This window comes from Xenopus laevis, chromosome 2L (assembly GCF_017654675.1).
Source record: "Xenopus laevis strain J_2021 chromosome 2L, Xenopus_laevis_v10.1, whole genome shotgun sequence".
Taxonomy (NCBI): Eukaryota; Metazoa; Chordata; class Amphibia; order Anura; family Pipidae; genus Xenopus; species Xenopus laevis.
This window is the reverse complement of record NC_054373.1, coordinates 50,299,097-50,315,412: the sequence shown is the minus strand read 5'-3', so window position 1 is coordinate 50,315,412 and position 16,316 is coordinate 50,299,097. Positions and strand designations below refer to the sequence as shown.

The window sequence follows — 16,316 nt, the reverse complement described above, 5'->3', positions numbered from 1 at the left end:
AGGGAGAGACTTAGGCAGGAAGTGATGTCACACCAAGCTAATACTGCAGCTGCTATCCTAAACAAACAGCGAGAGCTTCTAGAGCCGATTACTCAGGTATGGTAAAGCATTCAGCAGAATAAATATAGTCTTATAGCTTGTACTATTGTGGCTAATCTATTGGCAATAAACTGCTTCGGTAGCTTTCCTTCTCCTTTAAATACATCATATTTGTCCCCTAAATGGAGTCTGTGAGAATGCTCTGATGACTTGGTCAGAGTCCATTCCCTGGCTGAGTCCTGTGTGTTCATAGTGAGGGCTGAGCTGTCTGTGTTGCAATCACAATTTGCTCACATGGTATTGACCTTTGCTCCTTTGTTTCTGCTGAAAAGTTCAGTATTCTGTACTTGTGGCCATATACATTACAGGAACACCGGCACATAAACACTGGATTTCCATGGATTTTATATCAAGCTTCGCTCCGAGCTCTTTAATCAGGTTGGTTTCCTAAGAAAAACGCTTCATTGAATTGAAAGTGATTTATTTATAGCAGGATTAGCATTGCATAGAAACAATAACTGGGGCTATTGAGAGCCCTGACTGCTCACGTGCTACATAGGCTGATTTTATGACATCATTATTTTATTATATTCTGCCCCTCAAATACGCTGTATGATACCTAATCATGTAATAATGTGGACAGCACTACTTTATATTATAATTAGACCAGTGGCTGCTCTATGCAAAGTATTAGAGAGAGTTACAGAGAGAACATTGTATGTATTTGTTTTTTGGGGTTATTAAAGGAGCACATTATATATACATTTTGTTAATATAAATGTCTTAATATTATCATTTCGTTAAGTTGTTATGTGTATACTTTGTTTGTCTAATAGGTACAGTGTACCTTGGGGTGTGGCTTTAGAGTTAGGATATACAGGTAATTGGGATCTTCATACCTTAAGTCTACTATAAAATTATGTGAACATTAAATAACCCAAATAGACTGGTTTTGCCTCCAACAAGGATTCATTATAGTTTTGATTAAGTACAAGGCACGGTTTTATTATTACAGAGAAAAAAGTAATAATTTATAAACATGTGGATTATTTGGATAAAATGGAGTCTATAGAGATGGCCTTCCTATGATTCGTAGCTTTCTGGATAATGGGTTTCCAGATAACGGATCCCATACCTGTATTTGGAAGGTAAATGATAAACAAGGATGTACACAATAATAAACTGGAGAGGCATCAGGGACCAAACGAACGTTTATAACAAAATCATCTAGTAAAAAGGACAGAAAGAAAAATGGAAAGTGGACTCAGGAAATATATATGTTAGAGAAAATGATAGATGGTGGAAGTGAAAAGGGTAAAAAAAAAGGAAGATCAAGGAATGGAACAATGGAAATTTTATTATTACAGAGAAAAAGGAAATCATTTTTAAAAATTTGGATTATAAAATGACCTTTCTGTAATTCGGAGAATTTCTTGATAATGGGTTTCTGGATAACGGATCCCATACCTGTAGTAAGCAGCTCCGGAACACGATGGCGACATCTGTTGCTCGCCCAGTTTATTTGCCTAGTTACCCTCGCTTACCTTTGTGAAGGGTTTATCCATTCAGCAGGCTGGGGGGAGCTGGTGGTTCATCTTTAAAGTTCACCTTTTATTTAAAGGAGAAGGAAAGGTTAAAAAATAAAGTAAGCTTTATCAGAAATGTCTGTATAAACACACCAGTCAATTGTAGGCCCCATGTGGCATTACTCTTACAGTACAACATTTTTAGGCCACAATCAGGGGCTTGATCTCATAAAACCTAAAACCTTGTATCTATGGGTTAACCCTGTGTAGCTCTCAGCATCAATATCCAGTCTCCTTCTGCTGACTTACAGGTCTGTGTCTTCTGTGGGTTCTGAGATTAGTCGACGAGTCAAGACAGCCTCCTCACCAGCGCAGAGGCCTTTCCGAGTTTGTAACCATGACCGCACTGTGCGTAGAGGAGTCACAGCCGGATCTCTCAGGGAGCTAATAGCCAGGGTAAGTTGGAAAGGTGCATATTATCTGTGCTTAGTATAAATATCATGTGATCAACTAGGTTTATAAACCCCATTTCAGGGAAAATCTGATGTCCTATAGCACACATGGCCGTATATGTTGCAGCAATTACATTACACTACACAAGGCCAGGGAACCTTAATAAAATGATATAGAGTTGTTATATTGCCCTACACATGTGCCCACAGTATAGTTTAGGTGCCATATGTTATGAAATGTAGGGGGTAGAGGGTACCCAAAAAAAATGTACAATCTTTTTCAGTCTATCACCCTTTAAATAGGAAAAAACGCCAGCGTTTTTTGGGACTTAGAAAATTTTTCAACAAAATTTCAAGTAAGTCCTATCTACTCCATTGCACTTGGCCTGGTCTGAGGTGGCGAATAGAGGTAAATTTGTGAATTTGCGTAGTAAAGTTTTTTCGCCAGAGCGAAAATTCACCTGGCATTAGAGTGCAAAGTTGCGCCAGAGTCTGTCTTTGCTAACGGATTTTTGCCAGCGTTAGCCACTTCGCCCAGTAATAGACAAATGCACTCACAAACAACATAAACTAGTAAATCTATAAATCAAGTGTGATTTATCTGTAAAACAAATTGCTGATAGTTGGGCAAATATGTAGCCTTGTTATTGATACTTTTTGGACCATGGCCCTGTAGCCACCGGCAGCCACTAACTAATGAGCTGCAGTAAAAAAGGTGTGCCAAGTAATACAATGGCATTGTTACCAGATCTAGTCCCCAGCTAACCATTTCGCAGGTTGAAGGGGTTGTTCACTTTTGAGTTAAATTTAAATATGACATAGAGAGTGATATTCTGAGAGAATTTGCAATTGGTTTTCATTTTTTATTATTTGTGGTTTTTGAGTTATTTCGTTTTTTATTCAGCAGCTCTGCAGTATGCAACATCAGCAATCTGAGCATTTGTTTTTGGATGGGGTCAGTGAACCCCATCTAAAAGCTGGAAAGAGTCAGAAGAAGAAGGCAAATCATTCAAAAAAGTCTAAAAAATAAATAATGAAGACCAATTGAAAAGTTGTTAAGAACTTTTCCATATCCATATCTCACTGTTTAGAACATGAAAACTCTATTGAAGTCTATGGGAAAAACTAAAAATTGATTTCTGCTCAAATTGGATAACGCCCATAGATGTTCACGTGATAAATCATAAAATAACGTTTTCTCCTTGATTTATCACTCTCCCTCTCTCATTCATCTAATGGCAGATACTTTACATGCTAATACACATTGCCTAAACAAATATGTCATATTCATTTTGTGCAGAACAATAATCATTTGTATTTAACCTTTCTATCCAGGTTAATCTGTACCATATCCGAATATTTCTCTGAACACCTCTTTATCTCTCAACGTATGTGATTCCAGACAGTCAATCATTTGAAACTGCAAGCTCATTAGATATTAGACCAGTCAGTGTGCTTTGATGGTTAGCTCCTCCATCATCATAATATTGACTGGTCTCATCCAATCTGTCACCGGGCGAGGATTAGTCTACTCTAGCGCAATGGGATCAAGAACTTTATTGCTTCATGTAGATGTCAATAATGGATGTTTTGTTACTTAACTATTTAAAGATTAGGATCTAGGAAAGAAGGAAAAACAACTATATACGTTTTTGGGCCTCATGAATAAATTGTCAGTTCGGTGATTCTGTTTCAAAGCATTATGGGAACTGTGGCCTTGGCTTTGGGAAGCCTACATGGTTTTAGTGATACATGTAATCAGAACCAGCAGTGCAGAAAATGGCAAAGCATAGAAATCATTTCAGTAGCAATTAAACTTACCGCAAACAAAAGTATAGGAAAGGTAAATTATACATATACAGTAGGCTGCATCTGAAACTTACTGTAAACTCCTTCTTGAAAATCACCTCTTTAGTGTTAGGCAAAGTCACCCCTGTGCCCTGGGTAAGGAGCATGTACATTGCTCCAAGTCCCTCTGTGCCCTGCCCAGAAAACTTATAACCTTAAAGGGATTCTATCACCGGAAAACAGTTTTTTTTCCAAAACACATCAGGTAGTAGTGAAGCTCCAGCAGAATTCTGCACTGAAATCCGTTTTTCAAAAGAGCAAACAGATTTTTTAATATCTAATTTTGAAATTTGACACAGGGCTTAAACATGTCAGCTTCCCAGGAGCCCTCAGTCATGTGACTGATAAACTTCAGTCACTTCTTACTGCTGCACTGCAAGCTGGAGTAATATAACCCCCTGTCCTTCCCCCCTCCCAGCAGTCCACTACATTACAGCTCCCTGACACAAGATAACAGCTCTCTGGTCGATATGAAAATGAGCACTCAGCAGTAAAAATCCACATCCCACTGCACCTCCTTCAGTTACATTGAGTTGTGGAAACAATAGCCTGTCTGAAAGCAGTTCCATCATGAAGTGCTGGCTCTTTCTGAAAGCATAGGATCAGGCAAAATGACATGAGTTAGCTGCCTATACACCAATATTACAACTAAAAAATAATATAAATATAAAAAATAAATATACTTGTAGGTTCAGGAATACAATTTTATATGGTAGAGTGAATTATTTGCAGTGTAAAATAAAATCTATACCATAAAAATCATCTACACCATAAAAATCATGACAAAATCCCTTCAAGAAATCCAATTTTTATAGAACAGTTTCTTTAACAGTGAATGTGTTTTTTTTAATTAACTGTGTGTGTGTTCCTATGGGGCATATTTACTATTAATAAAGGAATGTTAAACTGTGGTGCATTTTCGCCAAAAATGATAATTCAGCAATTTAATGAAAGATGAGAACAAGTTTTGGTGAATCATCTTTGTACTGGTGAAATTTCTCTTTGGTTTGGTGAAGATTCTCCAGTGAATCTTTGCTGTGTTACTAAGAGCAAAAGAACAGAGGTGAAGAGGAGAAAATTCACACGTTTGTGTAAATCTGTGGTACGATTTTAGACTGTATAATTGACTTTAGTAGCTGCTAATGAGAATGACTAAATATGACTAAATAAAATATGTCACCTCGTTGTAAATAGAGGATAATCAAGGCATCGATAATAACCTCCCAACCTATAATCGGGTGAATAGTAATCTTGAGGCCTCAGGTACATGCAGCCTTAGGAAAACAACTATGCCTAATATATTGTGTCTCAGGCTTCTTGTGATATTTTTTCTTTGTAAGGCTATGGATGTTCTTTTCTTGTCTGGAGTTGTATCCTTAGTGCTGGAGGATGATGGGACACTGCTGGACAGAGAAGACTTTTTTGAAACGCTAGAAGATGGTTCTGTGGTCATGGTCTTGGAGAAGGGACAAAAATGGAGTCCACAAAAGGTACCGCACATATAGTCTATAAAGGTTACACAATCCCATACCTCCCAAGTGTCCTGTTTTTCACGGGACAGTCCTGATTTTGACAGCTCAACCCGCAGTCCTGGATTGTTACTGAAATGTCCCAACTTTCTCTTTGATCTCCTGCACTGAACATCCAGAAAAAGATACAATGTCTCTAACTTAATTGGCTTTTGTCAGAGAGCTCAGAATACGTGGCTTAGATATATCTGTAACAATTTAAGTTAAGCAAAGATGCAATTGTAACTTTAAAGGAGAAGGAAATGTTAAAACTAAGTAAGCCTTATCAGAAAGGTCCACCTAAATATACCAGTAAACCCTCAAAGTAATGCTGCTCTGAGTCCTCTGTCAATAGAAACACTGCATTTCTTTCCTTCTATTGTGTACACATGGGCTTCTGTATCAGACTTCCTGTTTTCAGCTTAAACCTCCTTGCCCCGGGCGTGAGCATGCTCAGTTTGCTCCTCTGTGACTCAGAAAACGTCTGCTGTCTGTCTGATTTCATCCCTATTCTGCCCACTCGGTCACATTTTGCTGCAATTACAGGTATAATGACTCATGCTATGTCAGGTTGGATGGGGACAGTGGGAATGTCTTTACACTTTTATATCATGGATTATTGTGTGCAGATCAGCAGAAAATAAATACTGGGTTTATTCCACATTTAATAGCAGGTTGTATAACAAAATGTGGAATAAACCGACCCCTGTAACAATCCAGACACATCTATTTTCTAGAACAGTCTGAAATTAAATTTGTATCAGAACCTGCACTTTAATTTATTTTGGGGTTTTTTCTACCATTATTCCAGAATATATTGTCGTATACTCTGCAGCAAGAGAAACCAAGAAACAGCAAGGACATTGCAAAAGTCACATTTAATGTCTACAAGCTCAACCCACGGGACATGTTTGGAAGTCTGAATGTAAAGGCCACTTTTTATGGCTTGTACTCTATGAGCTGTGACTTCCAGTGTCTAGGCCCCAAGAAAGTGCTCAGGTATGTGCAACACAAACCTAGGAAACCAATAACAAAGAAATATATAGTGTGTATGTGTGTACTGAATACAATAAGAAATAGACTATACATGTAAAAAAATAGCTTTTAAATAATTGTGACAGGAGGTAGGCACCTCCCTCCCGTCCCCTACCGTCCGCGCATCATTTAGAGGTAAAGACAAGGCTACACTGCACCTCTTGATGCTACACTCTGCATTAAGTGCTAGGGGTGCAAGTGCTCTGTAAATGAACAATATGGGGGGAATGCAATATTGGTTGCTCGCAATTTGTTCGCAATGCGAATAAATGTTTGCAAAGTGAACAATTTTGCCTTTGCAAACACTTTGCCCCTCAAACAATAGTAGGATAGTGAGTGGGAATTTTATAGTTTGCAATAGTGTACAGTGTATGTAATAAAACGTATTCATGAAAATGTTGTTCCAAAAGTTTACGCCACCTTCAAGTAGGGGTTAAAGGTTTGCAATGTGCAATTAAGCTTTGCAATGCAATAAAAGCCTAATGAAGAATATTACATTGCGATGTACGCAGTTTTATTCAAAAAAATTTCGGCTTTTCAAACAAAAACCAGCATCAAAATGCCTGAAATTCTCAAAGATCACGAAGCCAAGAAACATCTTCCAATTGTAAAAGGGACATTTGCCATTGACTTCTACATGTCTTCGACGGGGTTTTAGCTGGAGTATTTTCAGATTTGGATTTTTAGCAGTTTCATAATAAATCTCGAAAGATTGGAGTATTTATTTTTCCTCTAAAAATTCAGATTTTTGCCCTTAAAAGACTCGACCAAAATCTGAGGCTTAATAAATAGGCCCTTTAGAGTAACAGTATGTAAATCACCCCTTATATATTAGCCACACCCATTGTATGTCATAATACAACAATGGAACACACAATTAAGTACAACTGCACCAATCACAGTATCCTAGTCACAATGCAGCAGCAGTTTGTATTCCCATTGTCCCAGTAATAAATGTACAGCTCAATATATATATATATACATACTATAGAAATTATTGCTAATCTGTGCCTATTCGTCATCGCTATTCAATCTCTTAAACTGGTCACAGACGGAAAGATCCGAACGTACGAATCAACGTACTGAGAATTTTCCTTTCTATCCTTTTTACCATATGATTTTATTATAACCTTTCTTTTTGGTCCCTGGTGCCTCTCCAGTTTATTATTGTGTACATCCTTGTATTTCATTTGCCTTCCAAATACAGGTATGGGATCCATTATCTGGAAATGCATTATCCTGAAAGCTCTGAATTTTAGGAAGGCCATCTCTGTAGGCTCCATTTTATCCAAATAATCCACATTTTTATAAATGATTTCCTTTTTGTCTGTAATAATAAAACAGTAGCTTGTACTTGATCCCAACTAAGATATAATTAATCCTTATCAGGAGCAAACGCAGCCTATTGGGTTTAATTAATGTTTACATGATTTTGTAGTAGACTTAAGGTATGAACATCCAAATAAGGAAAGATCTGTTATCTGGAAAACCCCAGGTCTTGAGCATGTTGGATAACAGGTCTCATACCTGTAGTAGCATGGCACAGTTTTGTATCCACACTGTGATATATCTGAACAGTATTCAGGATAGCTCGAGTACAGTATAGTATGATGTTGTTAGTGTGTATGTTACAACATACTTGAGGGTGCCAACCATAGAAAAATCATAAGAAATGTACTTTGAGCTGAAGGGCTTACTGTGCAGGGAAAAATGGCAGTTTAAATTACATTATATTCATGGGGCTTGAAAGAAGGAGGCATAGTCTGCCCAGCTCAGTCATTAATAGGGGAATGTCAGGCAGAAGTACTTCCTTAAAGCCTCATCCTTATTGAACCAACAGGAAAAAGAAAAAAATATCTGGGAGTCTTTATAATACAAGCTGTCCTTGCAGCAATACTTCTAGTAGATGTTGCCATTCTATTTTTCTCTTAAACAACTGCAAAATTATTTTTAGATTTCATTTTGTGGAGGGTTTGCAATTCCTTATACAGTAGGTTCAAGCTTAATAGCCATGCCTTTCTCTCATTTTTGTAAATTGTTTTCCTACAGGGAGTTTATAAAGTTCCTGTCAGTGACACTGCAGGGGATTGGGCGAATGCTGCTCTCTACTTCCGGAGTTCTGCGACGTCTTTTGGAAGGATCAGATCACTGGCAGAATAACCGAATCGACAAGTATGAGGGGTAGTTCCCTGTGATATTCCTCAAGAGTCCATGTAGTAATTCCCATAAACTCTGCCCTTTAGTCCCCGCACTTTACTGTATTTGCTGCCACAAAATACTAGCGTGCTGCTTTCTCTGTAATACAGGCATGGGATCCGTTATCCGGAAACTCGTTATCCAGAAAGCTACAAATTTTTATCAAATAATCCAAAATTTTTAAAAAGTATTTCACTTTTTCAATGTAATAATAAAACAGTAGTTTGTACTTGATCCAAACTAAGATAAAATTAATCCTTGTTGGAGACAAAGCCAGCCTATTAGGTTTCTTTAACGTTTAAATGATTTTCTAGTAGATCTATGAAGATCCCAATTATGGAAAGATCTGTTCTCCGGAAAACCCCAGGTCTCAAGCATTCTGGATAACAGGTCTCATACCTGTAGCAAAATAAATTAGGCATAGTGCATTGTGGGTCTGTAAATTCAAAATATGGCTGCTAAATGTATGCCATGTTAGTGGAACATTCACTTTTTGCCCGTGGCTCCAAATAGCAGTCAGTTGTTTTAAAATGACCTCAAATGCCTTTTTTTGGGAGAATCTAATTTAAGAATAATATTTGAATCATAATTCGGTTGAATAAAAACCTTTCTAGCCATGTGCCAAAAAGCTGAAGATATATTATTGTGCGCATTTAAAGTTTTGACATTCCAAAACATTGTTCATCTTTTTTTTTTCTTAATTTATGCTTTTTGACATTTTCAACAAGTACATTTTCAACAAGACCAAAGAAGAAATAGAAAAGAGTAAAGATATAAACAAAAAGATAAAAAGACTGTGAATAGAAGAAAGTGGAAAGATCAATTAACACAGAAAATTGCGTTCAAATTTGATTATGCAAAGAGAGAATTCGATGTAACAAATCTTTTAGTGGGGGGATTCAGAATTTCCTCTTTTCTGTTACTTTTGTTTTTTCTCACTGCACTTGGATCTAGGAAGCTTTAAAGGATTTGTCTTCACACCTGGGGCCTGTATAGAAGGATTATATATAATGTGTATATAATGTATAATACAGCAATCACATAATGTGTGAATATAGTTATAATATAACACTAATATCACATCTTACAATTGCAGCATATGAAGATGAAAGTGTTAGATAAAAAGCAAACCATGATATAAATGAGAAAATGCAGACTTCCAGAGTGTTCAAGTGTTAATTACATGCAGATATTGAATAATTATTTATATTTCATTGCAACCGAAATGTTTACACCTCTATATATGCCCTATTGTGTGATTCCAAGCAGTTTTCAGATTTAATCTCATTACATGTATGTGTTGCATAGCCCTGCTCTGTTCAAGCACCATCTAAATCCTACAGTATTATGTCCAGCAATCAGATATCTGCATACTTTCACTGAGTGGACTGGGGGGTCCATGCATTATCAGGGGCACCTGCTCCGGGCCTCAACTCCCCCCGCCAACTTCAGGGCCCCCCTTCAGCAGCCACCCATAACCCGTCTCTACCAGCCCGATTTTCTTCAGTCGCAGTGGAGAGAAATCACAAGGCAGGTGGGAGCAAATCCGGGCCGGCGGGGCCCACCAGGTTTTTTCCCGGTTTCCCGTCAGCCCAGTCCGACCCCACTTTCAATGCTGCCAAGTCTGCCTGGCAATTAGTTTATTCCTATTTAATGTTCCCCACTGGCTATGACTGTTATACCACACCCTAGTCCCGCCTGTGAATGACAGAGTTTTTTTTTATTATCATTTTCACAACAGTCTACAACAGCTTTCCCCCACTTGCTCAGCTATTTAGTGACTAACATAGTATTGGGTAATATTTACCAACAATAAGGGGCAAATTTACTTATGGACGAAAATCGTTTTCGTTAACCCTCGATATTCGACTGTCGAAGTTAAATCCTTCAACTTCGAATATCGAAGTCGGAGGATTTAGCGATATTCGTTCGATCGAACAAAAATCATTCGATCGAACGATTTAATCCTTCGAATCGTTCGATTCGAAGGATTTTAATCCATTTTTGTTGGACCAAAAAAAGATAGCTAAGCCTATGGGGACCTTCCCCATAGGCTAACATTGACTTCGGTAGCTTTTAGGTGGTGAACTAGGGGGTCAAAGTTTTTTTTTAAAGAGACAGTACTTCGACTATCGAATGGTCGAATAGTCGAACGATTTTTAGTTCGAATCAAAGTCGTAGTCGAAGGTCGAAGTAGCCCATTCGATGGTCGAAGTAGCCAAAAAAAACATTCGAAATTCAAAGTTTTTTTTCCTCTATTCCTTCACTCGAGCTAAGTAAATGGGCCCCTAAAAGTCATAGCCATACAAGTTAATCCATTTAGCATTATAAAGTTTATTCTCCCCCTATTTGGGGTGTCTGGAACAGAAGAGTACCTACTTCCAAGCTAAACAAGAAGATCATACAGTATGCTGTGAGCAGCTCAATATCTCTATATAGAATCTATTTGATTTCTTCAACATATGAGTACATTTTGTTACAGTAATTCAAAAAAAACACAAAAAGCTGATTTAGTAATAATTAAGATTCCTGAATATGGGAAATGTATCAGCCAAAGGATTCAAGGCATCAGCAGAGCTATTTCCTGGTTCCCTGAAAACAAATAGAAATATGTATAACAATATATGTAACACGTAATAATTTCCTTCATTGTGCGTTTCTTATAAACCTTTATTTTAAACCTGCATACATATTGAGTAAAATGAACTAGTAATAGAAAAACTGGGATTATAATTTTTTAAGTAGAGTTTATGCTATCTACAGGCCACGTGTCTGCCCTTAGCTATTCTCAAATTCCCATCCAAACCAAATTTCAAGATCATCTGGAGCACATTTATGAATCAGTTTGTTCACACCTTACCTTCTTATGGTTAAGCCACTTTCCAAGGATTTAAATCCAGTGTGGGGATTCTAGAACATGCCACAAAATCTCTTGGGTATCGGTTCCCCAGAAATACGTTACGGGGCACCTCAGTAATCTTGGTGTTATCACAGATGACTCTGGCCAAGGTTACTCTTTCTATTGAAGCCCTCTGCTCGTTGGTAAACACTGAAGGCTGCTCATAGTAAAACCTGTGTAAAGTAAACAGGACATGATCATGAATGTGGTTGACTTTATTTCAGTCCAAATGATTAATCCATTATTTTAATTAAAGACCTGCTGGCAGACAACTGTTTTATATATTTTTTGATGGGAACTAGTAAAAATGATTTTATTACGAAAGAAAGAAAACATAATGAGGGAATACTTACTTACACCATCATATTCACTGGCTTGTATGTAAAATTCTAATTATGTATGCTAAACCCCAACCATGAGTTATTACATCTTAATATTTCTTCTATGCTGGGCAGTCATGCAGCACCCAATTTGGTCAAAGTTTTTTCCAGTATTGTTTCTTTTGTTAATTAGGTAATTAATTTATTAATTAATTAATAAAATAATAATTCCTCTTTTGCCTTGTGAACGCTTGCGCCTCTAAAGGTATTATGGATACTGAAGTGCAACCTTCTTCTGCTCACTGGCTGGCAACAAGTTCCACCTAGCTCTCCTTGCAAGCTAAAATATGATTGGGCATGGCTTGATGGCATTAGGGCCAGTGAGAATTAGCTAAAATGAGTCTCTAGAGGCATAACTACAGCAGAAACAACCTCATAAATGTGTGTATTGAGTGCACAGTGAGATAGTACAGGTATGGGATCAATTATATGGAAAACCAGTTATCCAGAAAGCTCTACGTTATGGGAAGGCCATCTACCATAGATTACATTTTAACCACATAATCCAAATAGAGGTGATTTTCTTTACCTCTGTAATAATGAAACAGTACCTTGTACTTGATCCAAACAAAGATATAATTAATATTTATTGGAAGCCTACTGGGTTTATTTAATGTTTACGTGAATTTCTAGTAGACTTATGGTATGAAGATTCAAATTACAGAAAGATCTGTTATACAGAAAACTCTAGGTCCTGAGCATTCTGGATAACAGGTCCCACACCTGATCAGATATTCTTTATAACAGACTAGCTCACCGGTCTCCATCTCGAGCCCTGCGGAACTGGTTCCCAATGAGACATGTCAGCAACTTCCCAATGCGTCCATTGCGCACCAGAGACTCTGCAACACCTCCAACCCAAATATCGATATTTTCTGGGCTTCCATATAGTTTAATGAATTTCTCAGCCAAATTCCTGTTATTGAGCACTGCAGCCAACTCATTCACATTACTGGGAGCAGATAGGCCACAAAACCGTCTCCATGCATTGTATCCTAAATAAAAGAAGTAGCACACCAATTGCATGCATTAAACAAAGTTGAGTAGCATGAGGATTCTTCAAAAGGCAACAACACAACAAAATAAGAAGATGATGATCTTTGTGTTAATGTTAAATAGGCAGAATTAATTTCAGATTAAGCTCAGTAATGGAACTTGAAAGTTTTCAGTTATATGTAAATACTGTAGGCAGAGAGGGAGTATTCTCTGCAACTATATAAATTATTATTAATTACACTGCCTACATATTGTGCAATGCTTTAGAAGAGTTTGGTGAATACATCAACAAGAGATTACACACAAACACGGGATACAGGATATCAAGATGATCCTGTTTATTAGAACTCACAATGTAAAACTGACTAAAGTTTGTACCAGAACAGGAGCATATGCGCTGATTGGATACCTCAATGGGCGACAGTCTTTCTTGACTGAATAGGCAATTTGAGCCTTACATAAAATCTGCTGTGCATTCACATAATTTGATATGTTCCCTTAAACATCTAGAAGAAGTTTTTCCTATTGATGGCAAAAGGATCAGTTCTATAGGCAAATACTAACAATCTCTGTCATTTCGATCCATGTGTTTTATCAGAATATGTGATAGGTTCATGATGTCTAATGCTGCTACTATATTAGTTGTGTTTGGGGCAGATTACCTGGCAGCCCATGTTCCCGGCCTCTTTGCATATTAATAGCTGTGAGGTCAAGACCAATGCGTTTGAAAAGTACGAAAAGACGTTCTCTCAGCTCATCAACCACCAACTGGTTCTGACGATTTAGTTTGGCTCGATTTGCCATAAGGCCACGGAGCAGGGGATCAATCCCACCTATGGAAAATGTGATTTGATTAGCACCCCAATGCAACAAACATTAGTGACCATTTACAGTTTCAAAGTTTCCCTCGCCTTCACTTGTGAAGAGCACTAGTGCCTCATGCCAGCTACTTATGGGTATTCAAACTCATGAAAAGGGAGCACCTGTGGCTTGAATGCGTCACAAACAATGGGAGCTGTCATTCCTTCAACACTCCAAAAACACATAGCTAGGTTAGTTGGCTGCTTATAAAACTAACCCTACTGCCTGTGGTATGAAGCTTTAGAAAGGGAAAAAAAGGGGAAAAAATGTGTAAAGCACAGTGTAAAATGTATAGCCAATATATAAATACAGGACACCTATGTGTTAGGTGTTATGCTTCACCATTTGCAATGTTATGCTTCACCATTTCTATCCATTTATGGAAAAGTACCACAACTTAGGAATGGCTCTAAAAGTACATAGTTATGGACCATAAAGTTAAAGATTTATAAAATTCCATAATTAAAATGAAGGCATCAGTAGTCTACAGAAACCAAATCCATTTAGCTGAAAGGTCAAGTTACCTTCTCTCACCACCCTCCAGCTGTTAAAGAAAGTCTTGTGTAGAGGAATTTGAGGTTCTGGTCCCAAGGGACGATAGCCATCAGCTAGTCGGTAGATAAATGGCTGTATTAAAGTGTGTCCCATCCGGAAGACAACGGTAAAAACATTGGACACTCTTGGATCCACAGACTCATTATAGGATCTATAAGCAGGAAGAACAGCAGCCATCTCTGAGCCAAGCAGAAGAGGCAACCAGTCTTTGTATGTGATTTTCTGCCAACAAAATGCGATTAGGGTAGTCAAAAATTTTGTAATATTTTACAGACAGCAAAGGAAAATAGAAGCATTTTATACCTGCAAAATTCCACCAATAATCTTGCGAGCTTCCTGATAAAGTGTTTCCCCAGACCATCTTGGGTTCAATTCACGTAAACGCGCTGCTATGTTGTTATGAGCTCGCACAAAAAGTGTGTGGAAAGCAGTAAGACCAGGTTGTTCACTAACACGGGGGTCTCCTGTAACCAGTGCAAAAACAAAACATTGGCTTTTACAAATGGTGAAATGGTAATGTCAAACTATTTTTGTACTATATGTGCCTTTTCAGGGTCTCCCTAAGAAATGGCTAGGTTACTGTGCAGAAATATTCTCAATCTAAAGAAAGCAAGCATATGTAATGTAAGGATGGTTCTACACAGCAACTAGGAGACAAGAGGATGGGCTGATGGGTAGTCAGTTAGAAAGTTACAACCCATGATAAGAGTTAAAAGCCTGTTGGAGACTTTCTGCCTTGGTATCTCTCTAGAGATACCAAGGCAGAAATAAAATCTGTAAGAATTAGCATGGTCAAAGTACTTGCTAGCGACTATCTGCATGAGAATCCCCCACTGAGGATGCTGAGGATGCTGATTACACGCACTAAATCAGTATTGTGTTACTTTAGCTAAATGATATTACACTGTAATCATAAATTACAGCAGAGGACAGCAGAGGAAATTCTTTATTTTTATAATGTAAATAGTTAAGCTATGCTGTAGTTCAGCAAGCAGGTGGTGCTAGGTCCACCTGAGAGTCTATATAAGACAATGCCTTGCTGGGGCACTTCTTTTGGCCTGTAACATCTAAGAAGCAGCATCAGACCGAAGTGGCCAGACCTTGGGGGGAGGTTGGTACCATAAGGGCTAGCTAGTGGATAGTAGCAGCAAGCGAGTTCACTTTAGGAGTGAAAGTTTGGTAGAGCTAGCTAGCATAGACAGCCTGTTGTCCCAAAAAGGAGTAATAGTTTGGGCTAGAGCCCTGAGGTGATTGTGCACCAGAATTAGGGATTTAAGCATCCAGGTGTAGGTTAGTGGAGAGACTGCGGAAGAAGCTTGGGCAATGTATGTGAGGTCACAGCAGAGATTCGGGGGTAAAAGCTCATTAGCAGAAGGAGGCCCCTGTACAGCTTACAACGCTCCTGACAGTGCATCCTACAAGGGCCCTGGAGTCTTCAGATGGGAGACTGCTGTGGTGCATGAGTAAAGAGTATTGTGTGACAAATATACTAGTTGGCAACCAGAGCCCCTGTCTGACCTGCATGTTATGCCCTGCAAGAGACTGTACAACAATAAAGTGTTTGAGTTAATCACATTTGTTGTGGCCATGAATCCTTTGGGCAACAAAGGCCGTATACAGGAATATTGTGCACTAGCCATAAGTGGCCCTGTTACAAACTTCCAGCTCCAACGTCAGGAACAAAGAACATGGAGCAAGATTTCTGTAAATTAGGTGGGATTCTTATTTGAAGATTATTTTGCATTTTGATTGGGCTTCTTGTCATGAAAAGAAGGGTGCAGGTTCTCTAAACTGACCTGGAACACCAAAATCTATAGTTTAATCAGAACTTACCTCCCAGGAAGCAAGGGATACCAGACGATCTGTTTGTCAGCACACAAAAGTCTTCCTCGGCTGTTTCAAAGGGCAAGAAAGGAAGTCCATTATCTGTAAACCTCTGATTTATGGCCATCAAGCCCAACTGGTTTGTATTGTTACGGAGCTTTACAGCAAGTGGCCAGTCACTTCCATACACCTGGCTT

The 16,316-nt window shown here is 38.2% G+C and overlaps 2 protein-coding genes across 3 annotated transcripts in view; one reads left to right on the top strand and one right to left on the bottom strand.

The window, feature by feature from the left end:
• Positions 1-425: 425 nt before the first annotated feature.
• On the top strand, positions 426-9,232 carry cideb.L (cell death inducing DFFA like effector b L homeolog). Its single transcript, NM_001092434.1, has 5 exons — positions 426-477; positions 1,877-2,021; positions 5,206-5,355; positions 6,185-6,372; positions 8,458-9,232. The coding sequence occupies exons 1-5, from the start codon at positions 437-439 to the stop codon at positions 8,591-8,593; spliced, it is 660 nt and encodes a 219-aa protein (NP_001085903.1). The 5' UTR covers positions 426-436; the 3' UTR covers positions 8,594-9,232.
• Positions 9,233-10,918: 1,686 nt separating this feature from the next.
• The window catches only part of epx.L (eosinophil peroxidase L homeolog), a 9,417-nt gene continuing 4,019 nt past the window's right edge, over positions 10,919-16,316 (bottom strand). The window contains 7 exon segments of one of the 2 annotated variants that reach the window (NM_001088379.1): positions 10,919-11,196; positions 11,465-11,676; positions 12,641-12,878; positions 13,542-13,712; positions 14,265-14,517; positions 14,599-14,759; positions 16,129-16,316. The exon segment at positions 16,129-16,316 is cut by the window's right edge and continues 128 nt beyond it. In NM_001088379.1, coding sequence (NP_001081848.1) covers positions 11,475-11,676; positions 12,641-12,878; positions 13,542-13,712; positions 14,265-14,517; positions 14,599-14,759; positions 16,129-16,316 — 1,213 coding nt within the window. In that variant the 3' untranslated portion in view covers positions 10,919-11,196; positions 11,465-11,474. 2 annotated transcript variants of the gene reach the window in all.